General features: G+C 41.8%; 3 protein-coding genes across 6 annotated transcripts in view; 2 read left to right on the forward strand and 1 right to left on the reverse strand.

The window, feature by feature from the left end:
• LOC127911691 (uncharacterized) lies at nucleotides 1–18525 on the reverse strand. The gene is made up of 2 exons (XM_052478867.1): nucleotides 18024–18525; nucleotides 1–811 (listed from the first exon to the last, which is right to left on the reverse strand). Exons 1-2 carry the CDS (start codon nucleotides 18072–18074, stop codon nucleotides 17–19), a joined length of 846 nt encoding a protein of 281 aa, XP_052334827.1. The 5' UTR covers nucleotides 18075–18525; the 3' UTR covers nucleotides 1–16.
• Nucleotides 7203–15399, forward strand: LOC118402535 (glycoprotein endo-alpha-1,2-mannosidase-like). Of its 3 annotated transcripts, none has more exons than XM_035800753.2 (5): nucleotides 7203–7278; nucleotides 8750–9389; nucleotides 9498–9607; nucleotides 12595–12671; nucleotides 12965–15399. In XM_035800753.2, the coding sequence occupies exons 2-5, from the start codon at nucleotides 8861–8863 to the stop codon at nucleotides 13587–13589; spliced, it is 1341 nt and encodes a 446-aa protein (XP_035656646.1). In that variant the 5' UTR covers nucleotides 7203–7278; nucleotides 8750–8860; the 3' UTR covers nucleotides 13590–15399. The 3 variants fall into 3 exon arrangements, with proteins under 3 accessions (XP_035656646.1, XP_035656650.1, XP_035656655.1); XM_035800757.2 differs by lacking the exon at nucleotides 7203–7278 and adding an exon at nucleotides 7285–7444; XM_035800762.2 differs by lacking the exon at nucleotides 7203–7278 and adding an exon at nucleotides 7285–7440.
• The window catches only part of LOC118402518 (4-galactosyl-N-acetylglucosaminide 3-alpha-L-fucosyltransferase 9-like), a 13280-nt gene continuing 7829 nt past the window's right edge, over nucleotides 15406–20856 (forward strand). For both annotated transcript variants that reach the window (XM_035800739.2, XM_035800744.2), the window contains exon 1: nucleotides 15406–17038. The gene's annotated coding sequence lies outside the window, so the exon portion shown is untranslated. The remainder of the gene's footprint in view (nucleotides 17039–20856) is intronic.

The following is a 20856-nucleotide window of genomic DNA, read 5'->3' on the forward strand; positions in this document are numbered from 1 at the left end:
AGAAGGATTACTTATCCTATCCTAGGTATTCCTTAAAGAGGTGGGGTTTCAGGTGTCTCCGGAAGGTGGTGATTGACTCCGCTGTCCTGGCGTCGTGAGGGAGTTTGTTCCACCATTGGGGGGCCAGAGCAGCGAACAGTTTTGACTGGGCTGAGCGGGAACTGTACTTCCTCAGTGGTAGGGAGGCGAGCAGGCCAGAGGTGGATGAACGCAGTGCCCTTGTTTGGGTGTAGGGCCTGATCAGAGCCTGGAGGTACTGAGGTGCCGTTCCCCTCACAGCTCCGTAGGCAAGCACCATGGTCTTGTAGCAGATGCGAGCTTCAACTGGAAGCCAGTGGAGAGAGCGGAGGAGCGGGGTGACGTGAGAGAACTTGGGAAGGTTGAACACCAGACGGGCTGCGGCGTTCTGGATGAGTTGTAGGGGTTTAATGGCACAGGCAGGGAGCCCAGCCAACAGCGAGTTGCAGTAGTCCAGACGGGAGATGACAAGTGCCTGGATTAGGACCTGCGCCGCTTCCTGTGTGAGGCAGGGTCGTACTCTGTGGATGTTGTAGAGCATGAACCTACAGGAACGGGCCACCGCCTTGATGTTAGTTGAGAACGACAGGGTGTTGTCCAGGATCACGCCAAGGTTCTTAGCGCTCTGGGAGGAGGACACAATGGAGTTATCAACCGTGATGGCGAGATCATGGAACGGGCAGTCCTTCCCCGGGAGGAAGAGCAGCTCCGTCTTGCCGAGGTTCAGCTTGAGGTGGTGATCCGTCATCCACACTGATATGTCTGCCAGACATGCAGAGATGCGATTCGCCACCTGGTCATCAGAAGGGGGAAAGGAGAAGATTAATTGTGTGTCGTCTGCATAGCAATGATAGGAGAGACCATGTGAGGTTATGACAGAGCCAAGTGACTTGGTGTATAGCGAGAATAGGAGAGGGCCTAGAACAGAGCCCTGGGGGACACCAGTGGAGAGAGCGCGTGGTGAGGAGACAGATTCTCGCCACGCCACCTGGTAGGAGCGACCTGTCAGGTAGGACGCAATCCAATCGTGGGCCGCGCCGGAGATGCCCAACTCGGAGAGGGTGGAGAGGAGGATCTGATGGTTCACAGTATCGAAGGCAACCGATAGGTCTAGAAGGATGAGAGCAGAGGAGAGAGAGTTAGCTTTAGCGGTGCGGAGCGCCTCCGTGATACAGAGAAGAGCAGTCTCAGTTGAATGACTAGTCTTGAAACCTGACTGATTTGGATCAAGAAGGTCATTCAGAGAGAGATAGCGGGAGAGCTGGCCAAGGACGGCACGTTCAAGAGTTTTGGAGAGAAAAGAAAGAAGGGATACTGGTCTGTAGTTGTTGACATCGGAGGGATTGAGTGTAGGTTTTTTCAGAAGGGGTGCAACTCTCGCTCTCTTGAGGACGGAAGGGACGTAGCCAGCGGTCAGGGATGAGTTGATGAGCGAGGTGAGGTAAGGGAGAAGGTCTCCGGAAATGGTCTGGAGAAGAGAGGAGGGGATAGGGTCAAGCGGGCAGGTTGTTGGGCGGCCGGCCGTCACAAGACGCGAGATTTCATCTGGAGAGAGAGGGGAGAAAGAGGTCAGAGCACAGGGTAGGGCAGTGTGAGCAGAACCAGCGGTGCCGTTTGACTTAGCAAACGAGGATCGGATGTCGTCGACCTTCTTTTCAAAATGGTTGACGAAGTCATCTGCAGAGGGGGGAGGATTCAGGAGTGAGGAGAAGGTGGCAAAGAGCTTCCTAGGGTTAGAGGCAGATGCTTGGAATTTAGAGTGGTAGAAAATGGCTTTAGCAGCAGAGACAGAGGAGGAAAATGTAGAGAGGAGGGAGTGAAAGGATGCCAGGTCCGCAGGGAGGCGAGTTTTCCTCCATTTCCGCTCAGCTGCCCGGAGCCCTGTTCTGTGAGCTCGCAATGAGTCGTCGAGCCACGGGGCGGGAGGGGAGGACCGCGCCGCCCTGGAGGATAGGGGACATAGAGAGTCAAAGGATGCAGAAAGGGAGGAGAGGAGGGTTGAGGAGGCAGAATCAGGAGATAGGTTGGAGAAGGTATGAGCAGAGGGAAGAGATGATAGGATGGAAGAGGAGAGAGTAGCGGGGAGAGAGAGCGAAGGTTGGGACGGCGCGATACCATCCGAGTAGGGGCAGTGTGGGAGGTGTTAGATGAGAGCGAGAGGGAAAAGGATACAAGGTAGTGGTCGGAGACTTGGAGGGGAGTTGCAATGAGGTTAGTGGAAGAACAGCATCTAGTAAAGATGAGGTCGAGCGTATTGCCTGCCTTGTGAGTAGGGGGAAGGTGAGAGGGTGAGGTCAAAAGAGGAGAGGAGTGGAAAGAAGGAGGCAGAGAGGAATGAGTCAAAGGTAGACGTGGGGAGGTTAAAGTCGCCCAGCACTGTGAGAGGTGAGCCGTCCTCAGGAAAGGAGCTTATCAAGGTATCAAGCTCATTGATGAACTCTCCGAGGAACCTGGAGGGCGATAAATGATAAGGATGTTAAGCTTGAAAGGGCTGGTAACTGTGACAGCATGGAATTCAAAGGAGGTGATAGACAGATGGGTGAGGGAGAAAGAGAGAATGACCACTTGGGAGAGATGAGGATCCCGGTGCCACCACCCCGCTGATCAGAAGCTCTCGGGTGTGCGAGAACACGTGGGCGGACGAAGAGAGAGCAGTAGGAGTAGCAGTGTTGTCTGTGGTGATCCATGTTTCCGTCAGTGCCAAGAAGTCGAGGGACTGGAGGGAGGCATAGGCTGAGATGAACTCTGCCTTGTTGGCCGCAGATCGGCAGTTCCAGAGGCTACCGGAGACCTGGAACTCCACGTGGGTCGTGTGCGCTGGGACCACCAGATTAGGGTGGCCGCGGCCACGCGGTGTGGAGCGTTTGTATGGTCTGTGCAGAGAGGAGAGAACAGGGATAGACAGACACATAGTTGACAGGCTACAGAAGAGGCTACGCTAATGCAAAGGAGATTGGAATGACAAGTGGACTACACGTCTCGAATGTTCAGAAAGTTAAGCTTACGTAGCAAGAATCTTATTGACTAAAATGATTAAAATGATACAGTACTGCTGAAGTAGGCTAGCTGGCAGTAGCTGCGTTGTTGACACTACACTAATCAAGTCGTTCCGTTGAGTGTAATAGTTTCTGCAGTGCTGCTATTCGGGGGCTAGCTGGCTAGCTAGCAGTGTTGTTTACGTTACGTTGCGTTAAAAGAACGACAATAGCTGGCTAGCTAACCTAGAAAATCGCTCTAGGCTACACAATTATCTTTGATACAAAGACGGCTATGTCTAGCTATGTAGCTAGCTACGATCAAACAAATCAAACCGTTGTACTGTAATGAAATGAAAATGTGATACTACCTGTGAATGCGACCGGGTTGTTGAGTACTATTCAGTAGACGTTGGCTAGCTGTTAGCTGTTAGCTGTTGGCTAGCTAGCAGAGTCTCCTACGTTAAGGACGACAAATAGCTGGCTAGCTAACCTCGGTAAATTAAGATAATCACTCCAAGACTACACACTCTAAACTACACAATTATCTTGGATACAAAGACAGCTATGTAGCTAGCTAACACTAAACTAATCAAGTCGTTCAGTTGAGTGTAATAGTACTACAGTGCTGCTAATCTGTGGGCGTTTGCTAGCTGGCTAGCTGCTGGGCGAATAGCAGTGAAGGCTACGTTAGGGCGACGAAATACGATAATTATGCAATTATCTCTGATACAAGGACGGCTATGTAGCTAGCTAAGAAGAAATTGCTAAGATTAGACAAATCAACCGTTGTACTATAATGAAATGTAATGAAATGTAATGAAAAAGTTATACTACCTGCAGAGCGAAGTGCGATGCGACCGCTCGCTCCAACCCCTCCAACCGCTCGCTCCAACCCCCCAATGTTTATCATAGAATGAATGTAGCCAGCTACAAGTTAATCTTCTAAATTAATCTTGAATTTTCCAGAGAAATTAAGGCTGACTACATGAGAAAAGTATTGGAGAAAAGTAACTACACATCAGTCAGAGTGCTGTCGGCTGATAGAATGCCCGTTCCTGAATTCTCATCCGTGGGGAAGTGAAACTGAAGGACAGAATTAGTCTGATGCGGAGCAGAAATTCCAACAAGAAGCATTTTAGTTCTGCATTTACAAAACGCATCAAGATATTTGTTATGCATTCATTTATTTTTCCTGTGTGAAAAACAAAGATTTCCTCAGTTTAACTTGCTAGTTATCTAAGTAAGTGGCTGAATTAATAAGGTGACGGGGCATCATAATGTGTTAGCTTTCTGCCGTGTTTGAGAAGTTAAAACCCTTTGGATGAGATATCTGTACAGCTGCCACTGTTATCTTTTGACATCCTTGTGTTTTTTTCTCCTCTCCATTCTCGGCCCGTCTGCTCCTCCCCCATCTTCTCAGAGCAGAGCAGAGCAGGCAGACCCATTGCCCTAATGTCATGGATCACCCGGTACTGCTGCTCATTATGTTGCCAGCTCCGTACCGGCTGTCTAGGCATCACTGCACCGGATTCATTACCACCAACCCCAGACAGTCTTGTCTCATTACGCACACCTGGTTCCAATTTCCCCTGATTATTATGTCTATAAATGTGCCCTCTGTTCCCCATTGTCCTTGTCGATTATTGTCCCATGTCCGTTGGTGAGTACCTGTGCTCTGTTGTATCGGCTTTTGTGCTACCTGTTATTGTGCACTTGTTATTATGGGTCTCGTCCCGTGTATTATTTAGAGGTTTACACCTCACTCTTTTGTTTGGGTTACATCCCTGTGTTATATATATGTACACTAGAGGTCGAACGATTATGATTTTTCAACTCCGATACCGATTATTGGAGGACCAAAAAAGATAATACCGATTTATCGGCCAATTTAAAAAGAAATTGTAATAATGACAATTACAACAATACTGAATGAATACTTATTTTAACTTAATATAATACATCAATTAAATCAATTTAGCCTCAAATAAATAATGAAACATGTTCAATTTGGTTTAAATAATGCAAAAAAAAAAAGTGTTGGAGAAGAGAGTAAAAGTGCAATATGTGCCATGTAAGAAAGCTAATGTTTAAGTTCCTTGCTCAGAAAATGAGAACATATGAAAGCTGGTGGTTCCTTTTAACATGAGTCTTCAATATTCCCAGGTAAGAAGTTTTAGGTTGTAGTTATTATGGTAATTATATAACTATTTCTCTCTATATGATTTGTATTTCATATACCTTTGACTATTGGATGTTCTTGTAGGCACTTTAGTATTGCCAGTGTAACAGTATAGCTTCCATCAATGATCCAAAACATAAAGCAAAATCTACAATGGAATGGTTAAAAAATAAACATATCCAGGTTTTAGAATGGCCAAGTCAAAGTCCAGACCTGAATCCAATCGAGAATCTGTGGAAAGAACTGAAAACTGCTGTTCACAAATGCTCTCCATCCAACCTCACTGAGCTTGAGCTGTTTTGCAAGGAGGAATGGGAAAACATTTCAGTCTCTCGATGTGCAAAACTGATAGAGACATACCCCAAGCGACTTACAGCTGTAATCGCAGCAAAAGGTGGCGCTACAAAGTATTAACTTAAGGGGGCTGAATAATTTTCACGCCCAATTTTTCAGTTTTTGATTTGTTAAAAAAGTTTGAAATATCCAATAAATGTTCTTCCACTTCATGATTGTATCCCACTTTTTGTCGATTCTTCACAAAAAAATACAGTTTTATATCTTTATGTTTGAAGCCTGAAATGTGGCAAAAGGTCGCAAAGTTCAAGGGGGCCGAATACTTTCGCAAGGCACTGTATATCACCTATTGAGCATGTTTGGGATGCTCTGTACCGATTGGTACAACAGTGTTTTCCAGTTCCCGCCATTATCCAGCAACTTCACACAGCCATTGAAGAAGAGGGGGACAACATTTCACAGGCCACAATCAACAGCCTGACCAGCTTTATGCGAAGGAGATGTGTTGTGCTGCAGTAGACAAATGGTCACACCAGATAATGACTGGTTTTATTATCTACAAACATACTTTTTTTTTAAAGGTATCTGTGACCAACAGATGCGTAATGTATTCCTAGTCATGTGAAATCTATAGATTAGGGCCAAATTTATTTATTTTAATTGACTGATTTCCTTGTGTGAACTGTAACTCATTAAAATAATTTGTATTGTTGTGTTTATATTTTTGTTCAGTATAGAACAGAAAACGTGACTTCAACGTCAGAAAAATACATATTTCCAACTTTAATTCAAAACTGAAAATGAGTGGATTTCAAAGTCTGGAAAATGACTATTTTCAACGTCATTTTACTCAATGGAAGGCATTATACAATTTTGATTCCGGAGTTGGATTTAGCCTTAAATGTATTTTATCAAAAGGCAACAAAATCATGTGAGTATTGCATTGTTAAAAGAAGAAAGAAAGAAAATGTGTTCTAATTGAAAAAGTGATTTGGTTCAGTGAACGAGTTGGTGAATTTGTTTGTTGTCGGCCTAGTAAGTCATTCTAACATATAATAAGCCATGGAAAATTGACAATGTAGGCTACTTGGGAAAATTGCACCAGAGTGAAAACTGTATTCAGCGTGGAATCGGATTCACAGTGGGGTCTAGGTGGATTAATGCATTTGATTATTGATAATTCCGTATTTCAATAATTAGTTACATGTGTCCCTAGTCCAAATACATTGGTGAAGTACATTAGAATATATCAATGCTTTTACTCACCACTGGCTTTAGCTGGCAAAATGGTATAGTCTTCTTATGAGAGGATCAAAAATATTGTCCTTCCTTTATGACGCCACAAAGATGGTGTCATTTTTTGCGTAATGTAGAGGGTTCTCTGTGGTATCACAGAGAAACGTTTGCTCGTGGAAGTAAACAAACCATTTACATACACTATGCACAATACAATATTTATTCATAACTAATATTTTGCTGGCTGGTTTAATGCAATACGTCTTCTTGAAAGATTGAGGGCGACATGCTTTGGTAATGCACTCTTGACTGCTGTTTTTCATTTGCTTGTTCAATTTTGTTAGCTTGAGCGCAGCGCAGACTCACAAATCTTCAATAACATAGATGGATCATAGAGTGCTTTGGCATTAGGTAAGATGACTTGTAGATCTTACACGCCGTCTACTTACGCAGCACGTGAAACCCGTCACATGTCACCAACACAATGTTAAAGGTAGGCTACGACAAATCTTGAACAGGAACAATGCATAGCGTCAATTCACAAGTAGATTGTCTTGCGTATAGCGTATCTAGGTACCCTGTGACCTAATGTCTAATTCAGTGAAACCAACATTTTAGTGTGCTTCGGACAAAATAGATAATACGCTATGTAGCTCATTCGGATTTCTGCTGTCCTGTCCAGTCTAAAGTTCAATGCAGCAAATGTCCGGAGAGAACAACAGCAAGAAAATGAATGTTGGTAATGTTAACCTTGCTAGTTGAATTGTCGGTTTTTGCAAGAACATAGCTTCATTTCGACTTTATGGCAAATGCGTTTCTTACTTAGTAATCTTCCGGTAGTATAATTTCAATGTAGGATTTCCGCATAGCGCACTGAAATGTTGGTTGTTGTAACAATGTAACTAAACAATAATCATAACAAAATACTTTCAGATTGCAATATTGCCTTCCCGGCATATCACTTGACATGCAATAAGAAACTATTAAACTGTTAACGTTAGCACATTGCACGTAGTGTCTGGGAATTGGGAAGCTGCAATGTTCTTTCAATTCTTGATATTTAGGCTACCCATTGCTTCTTGAAGAATACAACTATGTCTCACGATTTTACTACAACTTTCTGTCTTCATCATAACCCAAAATATACGATTTTATGTATTAATTGTTTACAAGCAACACGAATGTAATTAAACGGTTCGGCAGGTAGCCTAGCGGTTAAGAGCGTTGGGCCAGTAACCTAAAGGTCGCTGTTTCGAATCCACAAACAGATCAATTTCGCAATCTGCCTGTGGCCTTGAGCAAGGCACGTAATCCTAATTGCCCCTGTAAATCTCTCTAGGAAAAAAAGATTCAGCTAGTGTCGATATTCCCTTGAGAAAGGCACGTAATCCTTATCTCTCTGGATAAGAGCGTCTGCAAAATGACTCAAATGTAAATATCGTCAAAATATGGATAACTTTTGGATCTCATGGACAGTCAGTCCTTGGATCTAGAGAGCACTGTCGGTACATTTTTGTGGTGTTGAATTTGACGATTGATTCTTTCTCACACTAAAACTGAAAATCAATATTTAGGTAATAAAAAATTACATGGACAATTGTAGAAGAAAGTCACATTCCTAACCTCCATTACACGTCTGTTACATTTCCCTCAGCTGTACACCAAGGTTTTTATTTAATTGTAGCATTCATGCATGCTAATAGGCCTGCTGTAGACACTAGATAATAATAAGGAAGTGGATATTTAACCTGCAGAAAGTGTAGGCATAGGGGTCAGAATTAATGAAAGTTATAGTCAGGTATAGTTTCAGTAAGAGTTAGGGAAAGGCATACAAGTTAACATTGGGTTAGCGTGCCATTGTCCGCCACCATTCATTTTCTGCTGGTCAAATACAAACTGCTTCATTTTAGAAATGATCCTCACTCTTTTTGGGGGAACACTGTCCCTATTCTGTCACTTTCATTTTAGTTGTCAGTAGGCGGCTATTCCTGCCCTATCATGAATGGATAATTAGTCAATCTGTTTTTTTGTTTCTGCATTTCAGTTTGTAGAATGGACCAGCCAAGTTTCATTGACAACGATAAGCCCAAAACCCCCTAATGTTAACAGGTCTCCCAAGAATGGACAGTGGATCACAACAAGCATTAACTGAAGAATGGCAAGGTTTAGACGAAGATCTTGCTCCACATTTATTGGTTTGGTGTTGCTCATATTCATAGTAACAGTTGTTTTAAAGTCCTTTACACCAGAATATTCTCCATCCGGAAGCATCTTTGGTCCCAAATTGTTCCCTAATATCAAAGGACCTGGAAAAAATGACATTCAAATGCTTGGTAATATTGACAGTGTCGTCCCTGAAGCACTGACCAAAATGAATGACATAGACTCTGAGAGGGTCAATAACGTAGAGGCTGCCCTCAGGCAATTCCCTGCTCCAAACTACAATATTCATGCCTTTTACTACACATGGTATGGCAACACACAGTTTGATGGAAAGTACATTCACTGGGACCACCCTCTTCTGCCACACTGGGATTCAAAGGTGGCAGCAGGATACCCAAGAGGGAGACACAGCCCACCAGATGACATTGGGGCTAACTTCTATCCTGCTTTAGGAGCTTATAGTTCCAGGGACCACTCTGTTATTGAAGCTCACATGAAGCAACTGCGAACAGGAGCTATTGGTAAGGCTTTGATGTTGGTAATACATTTAATTTAGTATTTTTCTGCTACGGTAAGACCCAAGTCTGCCGTGCCATTCATCAGTTGAATAACTCAGTCTGCATTTCTAGGTGTTCTTGCTGTTTCCTGGTATCCACCTGGCATGAAGGATGAAAACGGTGAGCCAACAGATGACATTGTGCCTTTGATACTGGAGGTGGCACATGCATATCATGTAAAGGTGTGTATGATAATCAATGAAAAGAGCAAGCATTGCTCATATACAGTGGGGTTCGAAGTTCTTGACACCTTTAAAAAGATGAGCATCAATGACTGAACAAAATAAATAATTAAAATACTGAGCTATATTCTATGCTCAAAGAAATGGGGATATTCTATGTTGTACTAATACAATTGCTTAAGGAAAGCGATTAGAGGAAATAGGGGTCAAAATGATTGACACCCCTGTTTTCAATACCTTTCAATATCGCACCTTGCGAGGAAAATGGTACTGAGCCTATTTAGAAAATGTTTTATGAGTTGGAGAATACATTGAGAGGGATCTTAGACCATTCCTCCATACAGAATCCTTCCAGATCCTGGATATCTTCCGGTGCTTAGGGACTGCCCTCTTCAATTCAAACCACAGGTTTACAATGGGGTTCAAGTTCAGAGACTGTGCTGGCTATTGCAAAATATTGATTTTGTGGCCAATTAACCATTTCTTTGTGTGCTTGGGGTCATTGTTTTTCTGGAGGATCCACCTGTGGCCAGTTTAAGCAACCAGGTTTTGTTAAAATATCCTGATACTTTGTATTTATTATGGGGTCCAGGAAAAGTTGCTGCAATGATGCCGTTGACTTTAACAAGAGCTCCATAACATCAAAGATCCACCACCTAATTTTACAGTAGCTATGCGGTTATTTTCTGCTCATGGTTTCTCATTGATGCCAAACCCACCACTAGTGTGCGTGCCCGACGAGCTCTATTTTCATGTCATCTGACCACAGCACCGGTTCCAATCTAAGTGGCAAATGCCAATGCAGTTTAGCAAACTCCAGGTGTTTACATTTGTTGGATGACAAGAAAATACAACTCTTTGATATCAAAATGAGAATGCATGAGCAGAAAACAACCCAATCCCTATTTTAAAATATGGTGGTGGATCTTTGATGTTATGGGGCTATTTTGCTTGGTGGTGGATCACTTGAGTTGACTCACTTGTTCACAGGATTGGTTAACACTTGGTTCCTAGGGTCTCCACCGAGCTAGTTCAATACTTTTTTAGTTTTAATGCACCATATTGCTGGAACAAAATTCGAAATAGATTTAATCTTGATGTTCTGGTGCCGTTTGGGCAATTTTAAAATATTGATTGGCAATTTATTTGTGGAGGAATGTAACTGTTTTTCTGAGTGATTTGTGATGTTTTATTTGTGCTTAGGATGGTTGTGCTTTTGTATTGTAATATATATTTTGTTTTTAATGTGTCATTTATATTGTATTATACAGGGCGCATTTGGAAAAGAGACCCAGGTCTCAATATGTTTTCCCTGTCAAAATACAAATAAATGGGGCTATTTTGCTTCCGCTGGTTCTGGGGCCCTTGTTAGAGGAATCATGAACTTTACCCAGTACCAGGATATTTTAGTCAAAAACCTGGTTGCCTCTGCCAAGGGGCTGAAACTTGACCGCAAGTGGATCTTCCAGCAACCCCAAGCACACATCAAAGAAATGGTTCATTGGCCACAAAATCAACATTTACATTTACATTTAAGTCATTTAGCAGACGCTCTTATCCAGAGCGACTTACAAATTGGTGCATTCACCTTATGACATCCAGTGGAACAGCCACTTTACAATAGTGCATCTAAATCTTTTAAGGGGGTGAGAAGGATTACTTTATCCTATCCTAGGTATTCCTTAAAGAGGTGGGGTTTCAGGTGTCTCCGGAAGGTGGTGATTGACTCCGCTGTCCTGGCATCGTGAGGAGTTTGTTCCACCATTGGGGGCCAGAGCAGCGAACAGTTTTGACTGGGCTGAGCGGGAACTGTACTTCCTCAGTGGTAGGGAGGCGAGCAGGCCAGAGGTGGATGAACGCAGTGCCCTTGTTTGGGTGTAGGGCCTGATCAGAGCCTGGAGGTACTGAGGTGCCGTTCCCCTCACAGCTCCGTAGGCAAGCACCATGGTCTTGTAGTGGATGCGAGCTTCAACTGGAAGCCAGTGGAGAGAGCGGAGGAGCGGGGTGACGTGAGAGAACTTGGGAAGGTTGAACACCAGACGGGCTGCGGCGTTCTGGATGAGTTGTAGGGGTTTAATGGCACAGGCAGGGAGCCCAGCCAACAGCGAGTTGCAGTAATCCAGACGGGAGATGACAAGTGCCTGGATTAGGACCTGCGCCGCTTCCTGTGTGAGGCAGGGTCGTACTCTGCGGATGTTGTAGAGCATGAACCTACAGGAACGGGCCACCGCCTTGATGTTAGTTGAGAACGACAGGATGTTGTCCAGGATCACGCCAAGGTTCTTAGCGCTCTGGGAGGAGGACACATCACAGTTGTCAACCGTGATGGCGAGATCATGGAACGGGCAGTCCTTCCCCGGGAGGAAGAGCAGCTCCGTCTTGCCGAGGTTCAGCTTGAGGTGGTGATCCGTCATCCACACTGATATGTCTGCCAGACATGCAGAGATGCGATTCGCCACCTGGTCATCAGAAGGGGGAAAGGAGAAGATTAAGATCAACACTTTGCAATGGCCATCTCCGTCTCTGGACTTGAACCCCATTGAAAACCTGTGGTTTGAATTGAAGAGGGCAGTCCATAAGCGCAGACAAAGGATATCAAGGATCTGGAAGGATTCTGTGAGGAATGGTCGAAGATCCCCCGCTAACTAACTCCTAAAATATTTTAGAAAAAGGCTCAGTGCTGTTATCCTCGCTAGGTGAGGTATTGAAAACGGGTATCAATCATTTCGACTTCTACCTTTTTGAGCAAATAAATTATTACTTGTTAAACTAAATCTATTTTCTCTGAGCATTTTTTTTAGCACACAATATAGGTCAGTATTTGAATTATTTAATAGTCATTTTTCTCATCTTTATCAATGGTGTGAATACTTTTGGACCCCAATGTACATGTGTTCTTTGACAACATAAAAAGAAAGCAATTTTTCAGTTCTCAAATACATTGCCTTTTTTTTCCATATTACTGTTGATTTGTGTTTACTATACAGGTTGCTTTTCACATTGAACCATACAAAGGAAGAGATGAAACAAGTATGTTTAACAATGTCAAGTACATCATAGAGAAGTAAGTATTACATAATTCCTTATTTTATATTTCTGATTGGCCTTTCGTCTTGTCAGTATCAATAGAGTTCCACTTATATTGTTATTCAACATAAGTTTTTACCCCAGGTTAACTCATTTATTTGTTCAGTAATACCTTATATATGCAATGTTTAAAATATTACCCCAGCTTTATGAATTTGTATATGATTGAACAGCCCAATGCCTAACTCAATCAGATCATGTCTATTTCTTAATCTTTGTAAGTATTTGTAAAATGGTACTTAATTTGTAATCCTGTCATTCTATCTGAAGATATGGTGAGCACCCTGCATTCTACAGGCATAGAACAAACACTGGCAAGTTTCTTCCTCTATTCTACGTCTACGATTCCTATCTACTCAACTCAGAACAGTGGGCAAAACTCCTTAAACACACCAAAAGCAGTAGCATTAGAGATACTCCCTACGATGGTATCTTCATAGCCCTTCTTGTTGAAGAGAAACACAAGAGGGATATTGTCACGGCAGGTTTCGACGGAGTCTACACTTACTTTGCCACTAATGGGTTTTCCTATGGCTCCACTCACCGCAATTGGGAGTCCATTAAAACATTCTGTGAAGACAACAACCTGTTGTTCATTCCGAGTGTGGGGCCAGGTTATATTGACACCAGTATTAGGCCTTGGAATTTCCAGAATACACGCAACCGCATTAATGGGAAGTACTATGAAATGGCCCTGAGTGCAGCCCTAGAAGCAGGTGCTGATATTATATCTATAACATCATTTAATGAATGGCATGAGGGAACCCAGATTGAGATGGCAATTCCAAAAACAAGCCAGACTGTGTACCTAGACTACTTACCACACAAGCCTGATGTCTATTTAGAGGTAACTCGCAAATGGGCAGCAATATTTAGCAATGAAAGGAATGGCTAGAATGATACAAAAAGTAAGGGCCTAACATTAAATCTGACCAGAAATTGTCTTACACAATATAGATTATAGAATTTGACAACAATAGTGCATGAAACAGAAACCTATATTGACTTTTTGTCCTGTATGGTAACATTATTATGGTTTTACAGATTAACTAATGAAAGGGCAGCCTTGAATTGTGTGGTATTTGTCCTGCTTTATATGATTATAATGATTTGTACTTTAATGTATAACTTATATTTGGGCAGTGAGGGGGGGAAAGTATTTGATCCCCTGCTGACTTTGTACGTTGCCCACGGACAAAGAAATTATCAGTCTATAATTTTAATGGTAGGTTTATTTTTCAGTGAGAGACAGAATAACCACACAAAAATCCCGAAAAACGCATGTCAAAAATGCTATAAATTGATGTGCATTTTATTGAGGGAAATAAGTATTTGACCCCTCTGCAAAACATGACTTAGTACTTGGTGGCAAAACCCTTGTTGGCAATCACAGAGGTCAGACGTTTCTTGTAGTCTGTCACCAGTTTTGCATACATCTCAGGACGGATTTTGTCCCACTCCTCTTTTGCAGATCTTCTCCAAGTCATTAAGGTTTCGAGGCTGACGTTTGGCAACTCGAACCTTCAGCTCCCTCCACAGATTTTCTATGGGATTAAGGTCTGGAGACTGGCTAGGCCACTCCAGGACCTTAATGTGCTTCTTCTTGAGCCACTCCTTTGTTTCCTTGGCCGTCTGTTTTGGGTCATTGTCATGCTGGAATACCCATCCACGACTCATTTTCAATGCCCTGGCTGAGGGAAGGACGTTCTCACCCAAGATTTGACAGTACATGGCCCTGTCCATCGTCCCTTTGATGCAGTGAAGTTGTCCTGTCCCCTTAGTAGAAAAACACCCCCAAAGCATAATGTTTCCACCTACATGTTTGACGGTGGGGATGGTGTTCTTGGGGTCATAGGCAACATTCTTCCTCCTTCAAACATGTTGAGTTGATGCCAAAGAGCTCCATTTTGGTCTCATCTGACCACAACACTTTCACCCAGTTGTCCTCGGAATCATTCAGATGTTCATTGGCAAACTTCAGACGGGCATGTATATGTGCTTTTTTGGGCAGGGGGACCTTGCGGGCGCTGCAAGATTTCAGTCCTTCACGGCGTAGTGTGTTACCAATTGTTTTCTTGGTGACTATGGTCCCAGCTGCCTTGAGATCATTGACAAGATCCTCCCGTGTAATTCTGGGCTGATTCCTCACCATTCTCATGATAATTGCAACTACACAAAGTGAGATTTTGCATGGAGCCCCAGGCTGAGGGAGATTGACAGTTATTTTGTGTTTCTTCCATTTGCGAATATTTGCACCAACTGTTATCACCTTCTCACCAAGCTGCTTGGCGACGGTCTTGTAGCCCATTCCAGCCTTGTGTAGGTCTACAAACTTGTCCCTGACATCCTTGGAGAGCGCTTTGGTCTTGGCCATGTTGGAGAGTTTGGAATCTGATTGATTGCTTCTGTGGACAGGTGTCTTTTATACAGGTAACAGACTGAGATTAGGAGCACTCCCTTTAAGAGTGTGCTCCTAATCTCAGCTCGTTACCTGTATAAAAGACACCTGGGAGCTAGAAATATTTCTGATTGAGAGGGGGTCAAATACTTATTTCCCTCAAATCAACATTTTTGTCATGAGTTTTTCTGGATTTTTTAGCTATTCTGTCTCTCACTGTTCAAATAAACCTACCATTAAAAGTATAGACTGATCATTTCTTTGTCAGTGGGTGGGCAAACGTACAAAATAAGCAGGGGATCAAATACCCCCCACTGTAGGTAGGGGCTACCCAGATTTAAACCCCTTCCTGGGCTAAAAAGCACTTTTAAAGGAGGGTCTGAATTGAATATGCTTTTTGTCTAGGAAATTCTTAACCTGGGTCTGTACAAAACGCCACAATGTCACAGTTCCTACTTCATTGCACTACTGTATATACTGTCTACCAATAGGTGCCTTTTGAGAGGCATTGTATAACCTCCCTGGTCTTTGGTTGAATCTGTGTTTGAAATTCACTGCTTGTCTGAGGGTCCTTAGATATGTGTGGGGCACATAGATGAGGTAGTCATTCAAAAATGATGTTGAACACTATTGCACACAGAGTGAGTCCATGCAACTTATTATGTGATTTGTTAAGCACATTTTTACTCCTAAACTTATTTAGGCTTGCCATAACAAAGGAGTTTAATACTTACTTATTCACTCAAGACATTTCAACATTTCATTTTTTATTAATTTGTAAAAATGTCAAATCATAATTACACTTTGACATTATGTTTTTTTTTTTGTAGGCCAGTGATGACAACATATCTATATAATCCATTTTAAATTCAGGCTGTAACACAACAAAATGTGGAAAATATTAAGGTGTGTGAATACTTTCTGAAGGCACTGTACATACCAATGACTAAGCAGCTAAGTTTCTGTTAATTGTAAACCTGAATGCACGCATATATACATCCTTAATTAAAATAAACATTGTGTACATTTAGGCTACTATTGTTATTTCATGGTTTTCCTTCATTATTTCTTTAAATACAGGACAGTTAACAAAAGGGGCAAACATTGTCATATTAACATTACCAACCTGGGTTACGTCCTACGAATCAGCCTCAACATTATCTATTGTAATGCGCATTATAGGCTACTGAATCTCCGAAAAATGTAGATAGTCTATTTTAATAAACCCCAATCAAGTAAACTTTTAATTGATCACGAATCTTGTCAATTTAATGAGTATGGGTTTACATATAGGTTATGCCTATGTTGTAGGCTGTATGTCATTTTAATAATTTACTTGGAAAACCACGTCACCTGCGAACAAATAATTGTATGAGCAGCGTCAATATTGCACATGCATTCCTAATTGAAAGATGGGGAATGTATGATACACATGACATTTATTCAATAATGCATTTTTAGAACGCATGCCCAACTGATAGAATCTCTGCTAGGCTACTACCTACATTCGGTATCACGAATACACTTTCAGCCTATATCTGCATTGTCGGTAAATAGGGGCAAGGAAGGTAGCGCATGGGCAGCCAGTGAGGAATTATTCCACATCGCATCACATGCCTTACATGGCGTCCTTATATTTAACGAAACGATGCATTTGCTCAAATTTACTGAATTGAGAATAACAGTCATTTTCGAATTCTGGTAACCTTCTCAGTTAGGTCGCATGGGAGGGGGATTTTTATATAGCCTCCTTACATTGCAAGTTCGCGGAAACGTTATGGGTTTCGGCTCCTATGAATCCTGGCCAATTCCTGCAAATATTGCCATCAGCGCAAATATTTATTTGCATCCTTAACGTTTTCGGCATGTAGGACTGTATGTATGAGGGAACGACCCGGAAAAACAATGGGAAGATATGCATATTTTAATACATGCTTGTCGAGATGGTGAGTAAAATTGATTTTTCTCCGCACCGTGTCAAAGCAGTGGTACCTCGTTTCGCAAGCCAAGATGTGCTAGCTAATTATAAATAAAACATCAAGAAGAATCCGAAGGAAATGCATATATCTCATCATTCAAGTCACCATTTTTTCATTAAGAAAAATACACTGTTGTATTAAGGTCATTGACGTTATAGGCATTTGTCTTCGATGATTTGCCCCCTATGAATGACGATAAGGAGTAGCCTATGTTTACACGCCTGTCAGTGTTCTCAAAGATGCTTATATATGGCCCACATGATTTGAAGCTCTGTTGGTGCGTAAAAGGGCGTTTGTTAACCAGAGGGAATAGGGCTACAATAATATAAGGCTACATTTTTTACCAATAGATTTTATTTTACACACAAACAACAATGTTGAATGACACTCATTGCAAGCGTGTTTAGGCTATAACTGGTTTTTAAATGACCTTCAGTTGCACCTGCTGAAAATTAATTCATACTTTTGATACTGCTCGTTTCAACCTTTCGCCAGTGTAGCCAAACCAAACGAGAAATGCAGGAAAAATTATTATAATAGCCAATCTGCAAATGGTCCTGTTTTATCCCGCCCTCTGATAAAGCCAATAGCCTACACAAGACCATTGCACCCCCACCCCTCAGTTGTCATACTAGTTTGAAAAAACATTTTGACCCCTGCATAAACTTGTACATTTACCAAATGAAAATATGCGCAATGAGCCATAGCAATTTCTCTATATAATGTATTTCTTTAACTTTAGTTTTGATAACCATGGAGACCTAACTATGCCACCTGTGAATGATGAACTATTATTCTAAATGTCTCACCCTCACAGTTTATTTGTCTGCTTCCATTCAACCTTCTTCATTATCATTTGAATACAGTCCTATTTTGCATACTATAGCTTTCCCTTAAATCCAACTTTATGCATTTCAACCTTTTAAGCACAGCGTATCACTCTAATACTTACAGAAAGTGGATTCCTGTCATGTAAGAGGATTTGGTGTACATGAAAATGCATTGATACTGTAAGCCTTTAAAATGAGGTGCATTTGTCTACCCTAGACCATTAATGGCTGATGAACATAGCTCTCTTAACCACTGCTCAGTCACAAATGCCTGTCTGTATAGAAAAATAGTGCTGCCATAAGGCAATAAGCTAGAAAATTGTGAAGACTCTGGAAATTGGATAGTTACTGGTTTAACTAGAATCATTTGTTTGTAACTGTTTCAAGAAAATATGGAATATATGAAACGAGTAGTCTAATTTTACACAGGCATTATTTGATTTGCTTTTTATTTTCTTATGTAACATGCAGGTCACAGGTGTGTGTTCAATTTACAAGAGCTTGGAACATTATGTGTTCACTCAGCCTTAAGATGGCAGCATTCTCATATGCATGCTATTGATGTGTGTGACATGGATATTTGAAAACTGTATTTTTTCTGACAGTGATTCAGTTAATGTGTAGTGGGGGAGTAGGTGCTTCATTAAACTATTGGTATGCACGTGTGATGAGCATTCTTGCCTAAGACCTGAAGAATTGTGTTAGCTCCCAGAACGTATACCTAGGGCCTAGGCTTTAACTCAATAGGTTAACACTGAGATGAATCAAGTTCAGTATCAGGCCAGTCAAACATGTAAAGTAGTATCACCAAGTTATTCCAGTGGTGCAAGTCTACCCTGATTTAAAGCCTGAATCCTTAACAAAGCAGATACCCCCGCCTCTGTTTTGATGAAAACCCATTTACTTGTTCCACATTTTGTTACATTACAGCCTTATTCTAAAATGGATTGAATAAAATAAAATAAAATCAGCAATCTACACACAATACCCCATAATGACAAAGTGAAAATAGGTTTGTAGAAATGTTTGCAAATGTATTAAAAATAAATAACAGAAATACCTTATTTACATAAGTATTCAGACCCTTTGCTATGAGATGTCAAATTGAGCACAGGTGCATCCTGTTTCCATTGATCATCCTTGAGATGTTTCTACAACTTGATTGGAGTCCACCTGTGGTAAATTCAATTGGTTGTATATGATTTGGAAAGGCACACACCTGTCTATATAAGGTCCCACAGTTGGCAGTTCATGTGAGAGCAAAAACCAAGCCGTGAGGTGGAAGGAATTGTCTGTTAATCTCTGAGAAAGGATTGTGTCGAGGCAGAGATCTGGGGAAGGGTACCAAAAAATGTCTGCAGCAATGAAGGACTCCATCATTCTTGAATGGAAGAAGTTTGGAACCATCAAGACTCTTCCTAGAGCTGGCCGCCTGCCCAAACTGAGCAAACGGGGGAGAAGGGCCTTGGTCAGGGAGGTGACCAAGAACCTGATGGTTACTCTGGCAGAGTTCTAGAGTTGCTCTGTGGAGATGGGAGAACCTTCCAGAAGGACAACCATCTCTGCAGCACTCCACCGATCAGGCCTTTATGGTAGTGTGGCCAGACGGAAGCCATTCCTTAGTAAAAGGCACATGATGGTCCGCTTGGAGTTTGCCAATAGGCACCTAAAGACTCTCAGACCATGAGAAACATGATTCTCTGGTCTGATGAAACCAAGATTGAACTGCCAAGTGTCACGTCTGGAGGAAACCTGGCACCATCCCTATGGTGAAGCATGGTGGTGGCAGCATCATGCTGTGTGGATATCTTTCAGTGGCAGGGACTAGGAGACTAGTCAGGAGTGGCTTCGGGACAAGTCTCTGAATGTCCTTGAGGGTCCGAGCCAGAGCCCGGACTTGAACCTGATCGAACATCTCTGGAGAGACCTGAAAATAGCTGTGCAGGAACGCTACCCATCCAACCTGACAGAGCTTGAAAGGATTTGCAGAGAAGAATGGGAGACACTCCCCAAATACAGTTGTGCCAAAGGTTCTTCAGCAAAGTACTGAGTAAAAACAGTTTTTGCTTTTTCATTACAGGGTACTGTGCTTAGATTTAAATAGCCCACCCAAGTTACCTACCTCATCCCCATCCTACCTCATCCCCATACTGTTTATATTTATTTACTTTTCTGCTCTTTTGCACACCAGTATCTCTACCTGTACTTGACCATCTGATCATTTATCACTCCAGTGTTAATCTGCAAAATTGTAATTATTTGCCTACCTCCTCATGCCTTTTGCACACAAAGTTTATAGACTTCTTCTTTTTTCTACTGTGTTATTGACTTGTTAATTGTTTACTCCATGTGTAACTCTGTGTTGTCTGTTCACACTGCTATGCTTTATCTTGGCCAGGTCACAGTTGTAAATGAGAACTTGTTCTCAACTAGCCTACCTGGTTAAATAAAGGTGAAATAAAAATAAAATAAAAAAGATTGATGATAGAAAAAAACAATTTAATATATTTTAGAATAAGGCTGTAACCTAACAAAATGTGGGAAAAGTCAAGGGGTCTGAATATTTTCCGAAGGCACTATAACTGTTTCAGTTCTAACCATGTTTTGAGGCTTTACAGTTTTTTTTTTTTACATTTACATTGTTTTCAAACATTGGTGTAAACAAGCTTATATTGTAGGTCCTGATGGGCTATGGCAGTTGAACTAAGCTGATGAGGCATATAAGTTTTATATTCTTTAAGAATCAATCAATATATATCATTAATTTACAAGTCCAAAAATTGATATAGCAATTCAATATTTGCACTTTAAATGGGCAATCTGAGATTGCTACAAAAACAAGCTTGTATTTGAAGCAACACACATTATCCCTTTAAAGCTTGAATACTTAGTTGCTATCCATTTTTGTACGTAAATGAATGATCTACCCATTGATTCTTGAAGAATATATAATGT

This window comes from Oncorhynchus keta, chromosome 2, assembly GCF_023373465.1.
Source record: "Oncorhynchus keta strain PuntledgeMale-10-30-2019 chromosome 2, Oket_V2, whole genome shotgun sequence".
In the NCBI taxonomy this organism is placed as follows: domain Eukaryota; kingdom Metazoa; phylum Chordata; class Actinopteri; order Salmoniformes; family Salmonidae; genus Oncorhynchus; species Oncorhynchus keta.

What these genes read in the sequence shown, in the direction of transcription:
- LOC127911691 (XM_052478867.1), bottom strand. Translation starts at nt 18,074, where the DNA reads ATGCATTTTCATGTACACCAAATCCTCTTACATGACAGGAATCCACTT. An exon ending in ATGACAGGAATCCACTTTCT is followed by an intron (nt 812 to 18,023) that starts GTAAGTATTAGA and finishes TCTGATGACCAG; the next exon opens with GTGGCGAATCGCATCTCTGC.
- LOC118402535 (XM_035800753.2), top strand. Translation starts at nt 8,861, where the DNA reads ATGGCAAGGTTTAGACGAAGATCTTGCTCCACATTTATTGGTTTGGTG. An exon ending in ACTGCGAACAGGAGCTATTG is followed by an intron (nt 9,390 to 9,497) that starts GTAAGGCTTTGA and finishes CTGCATTTCTAG; the next exon opens with GTGTTCTTGCTGTTTCCTGG. An exon ending in GTCAAGTACATCATAGAGAA is followed by an intron (nt 12,672 to 12,964) that starts GTAAGTATTACA and finishes TTCTATCTGAAG; the next exon opens with ATATGGTGAGCACCCTGCAT.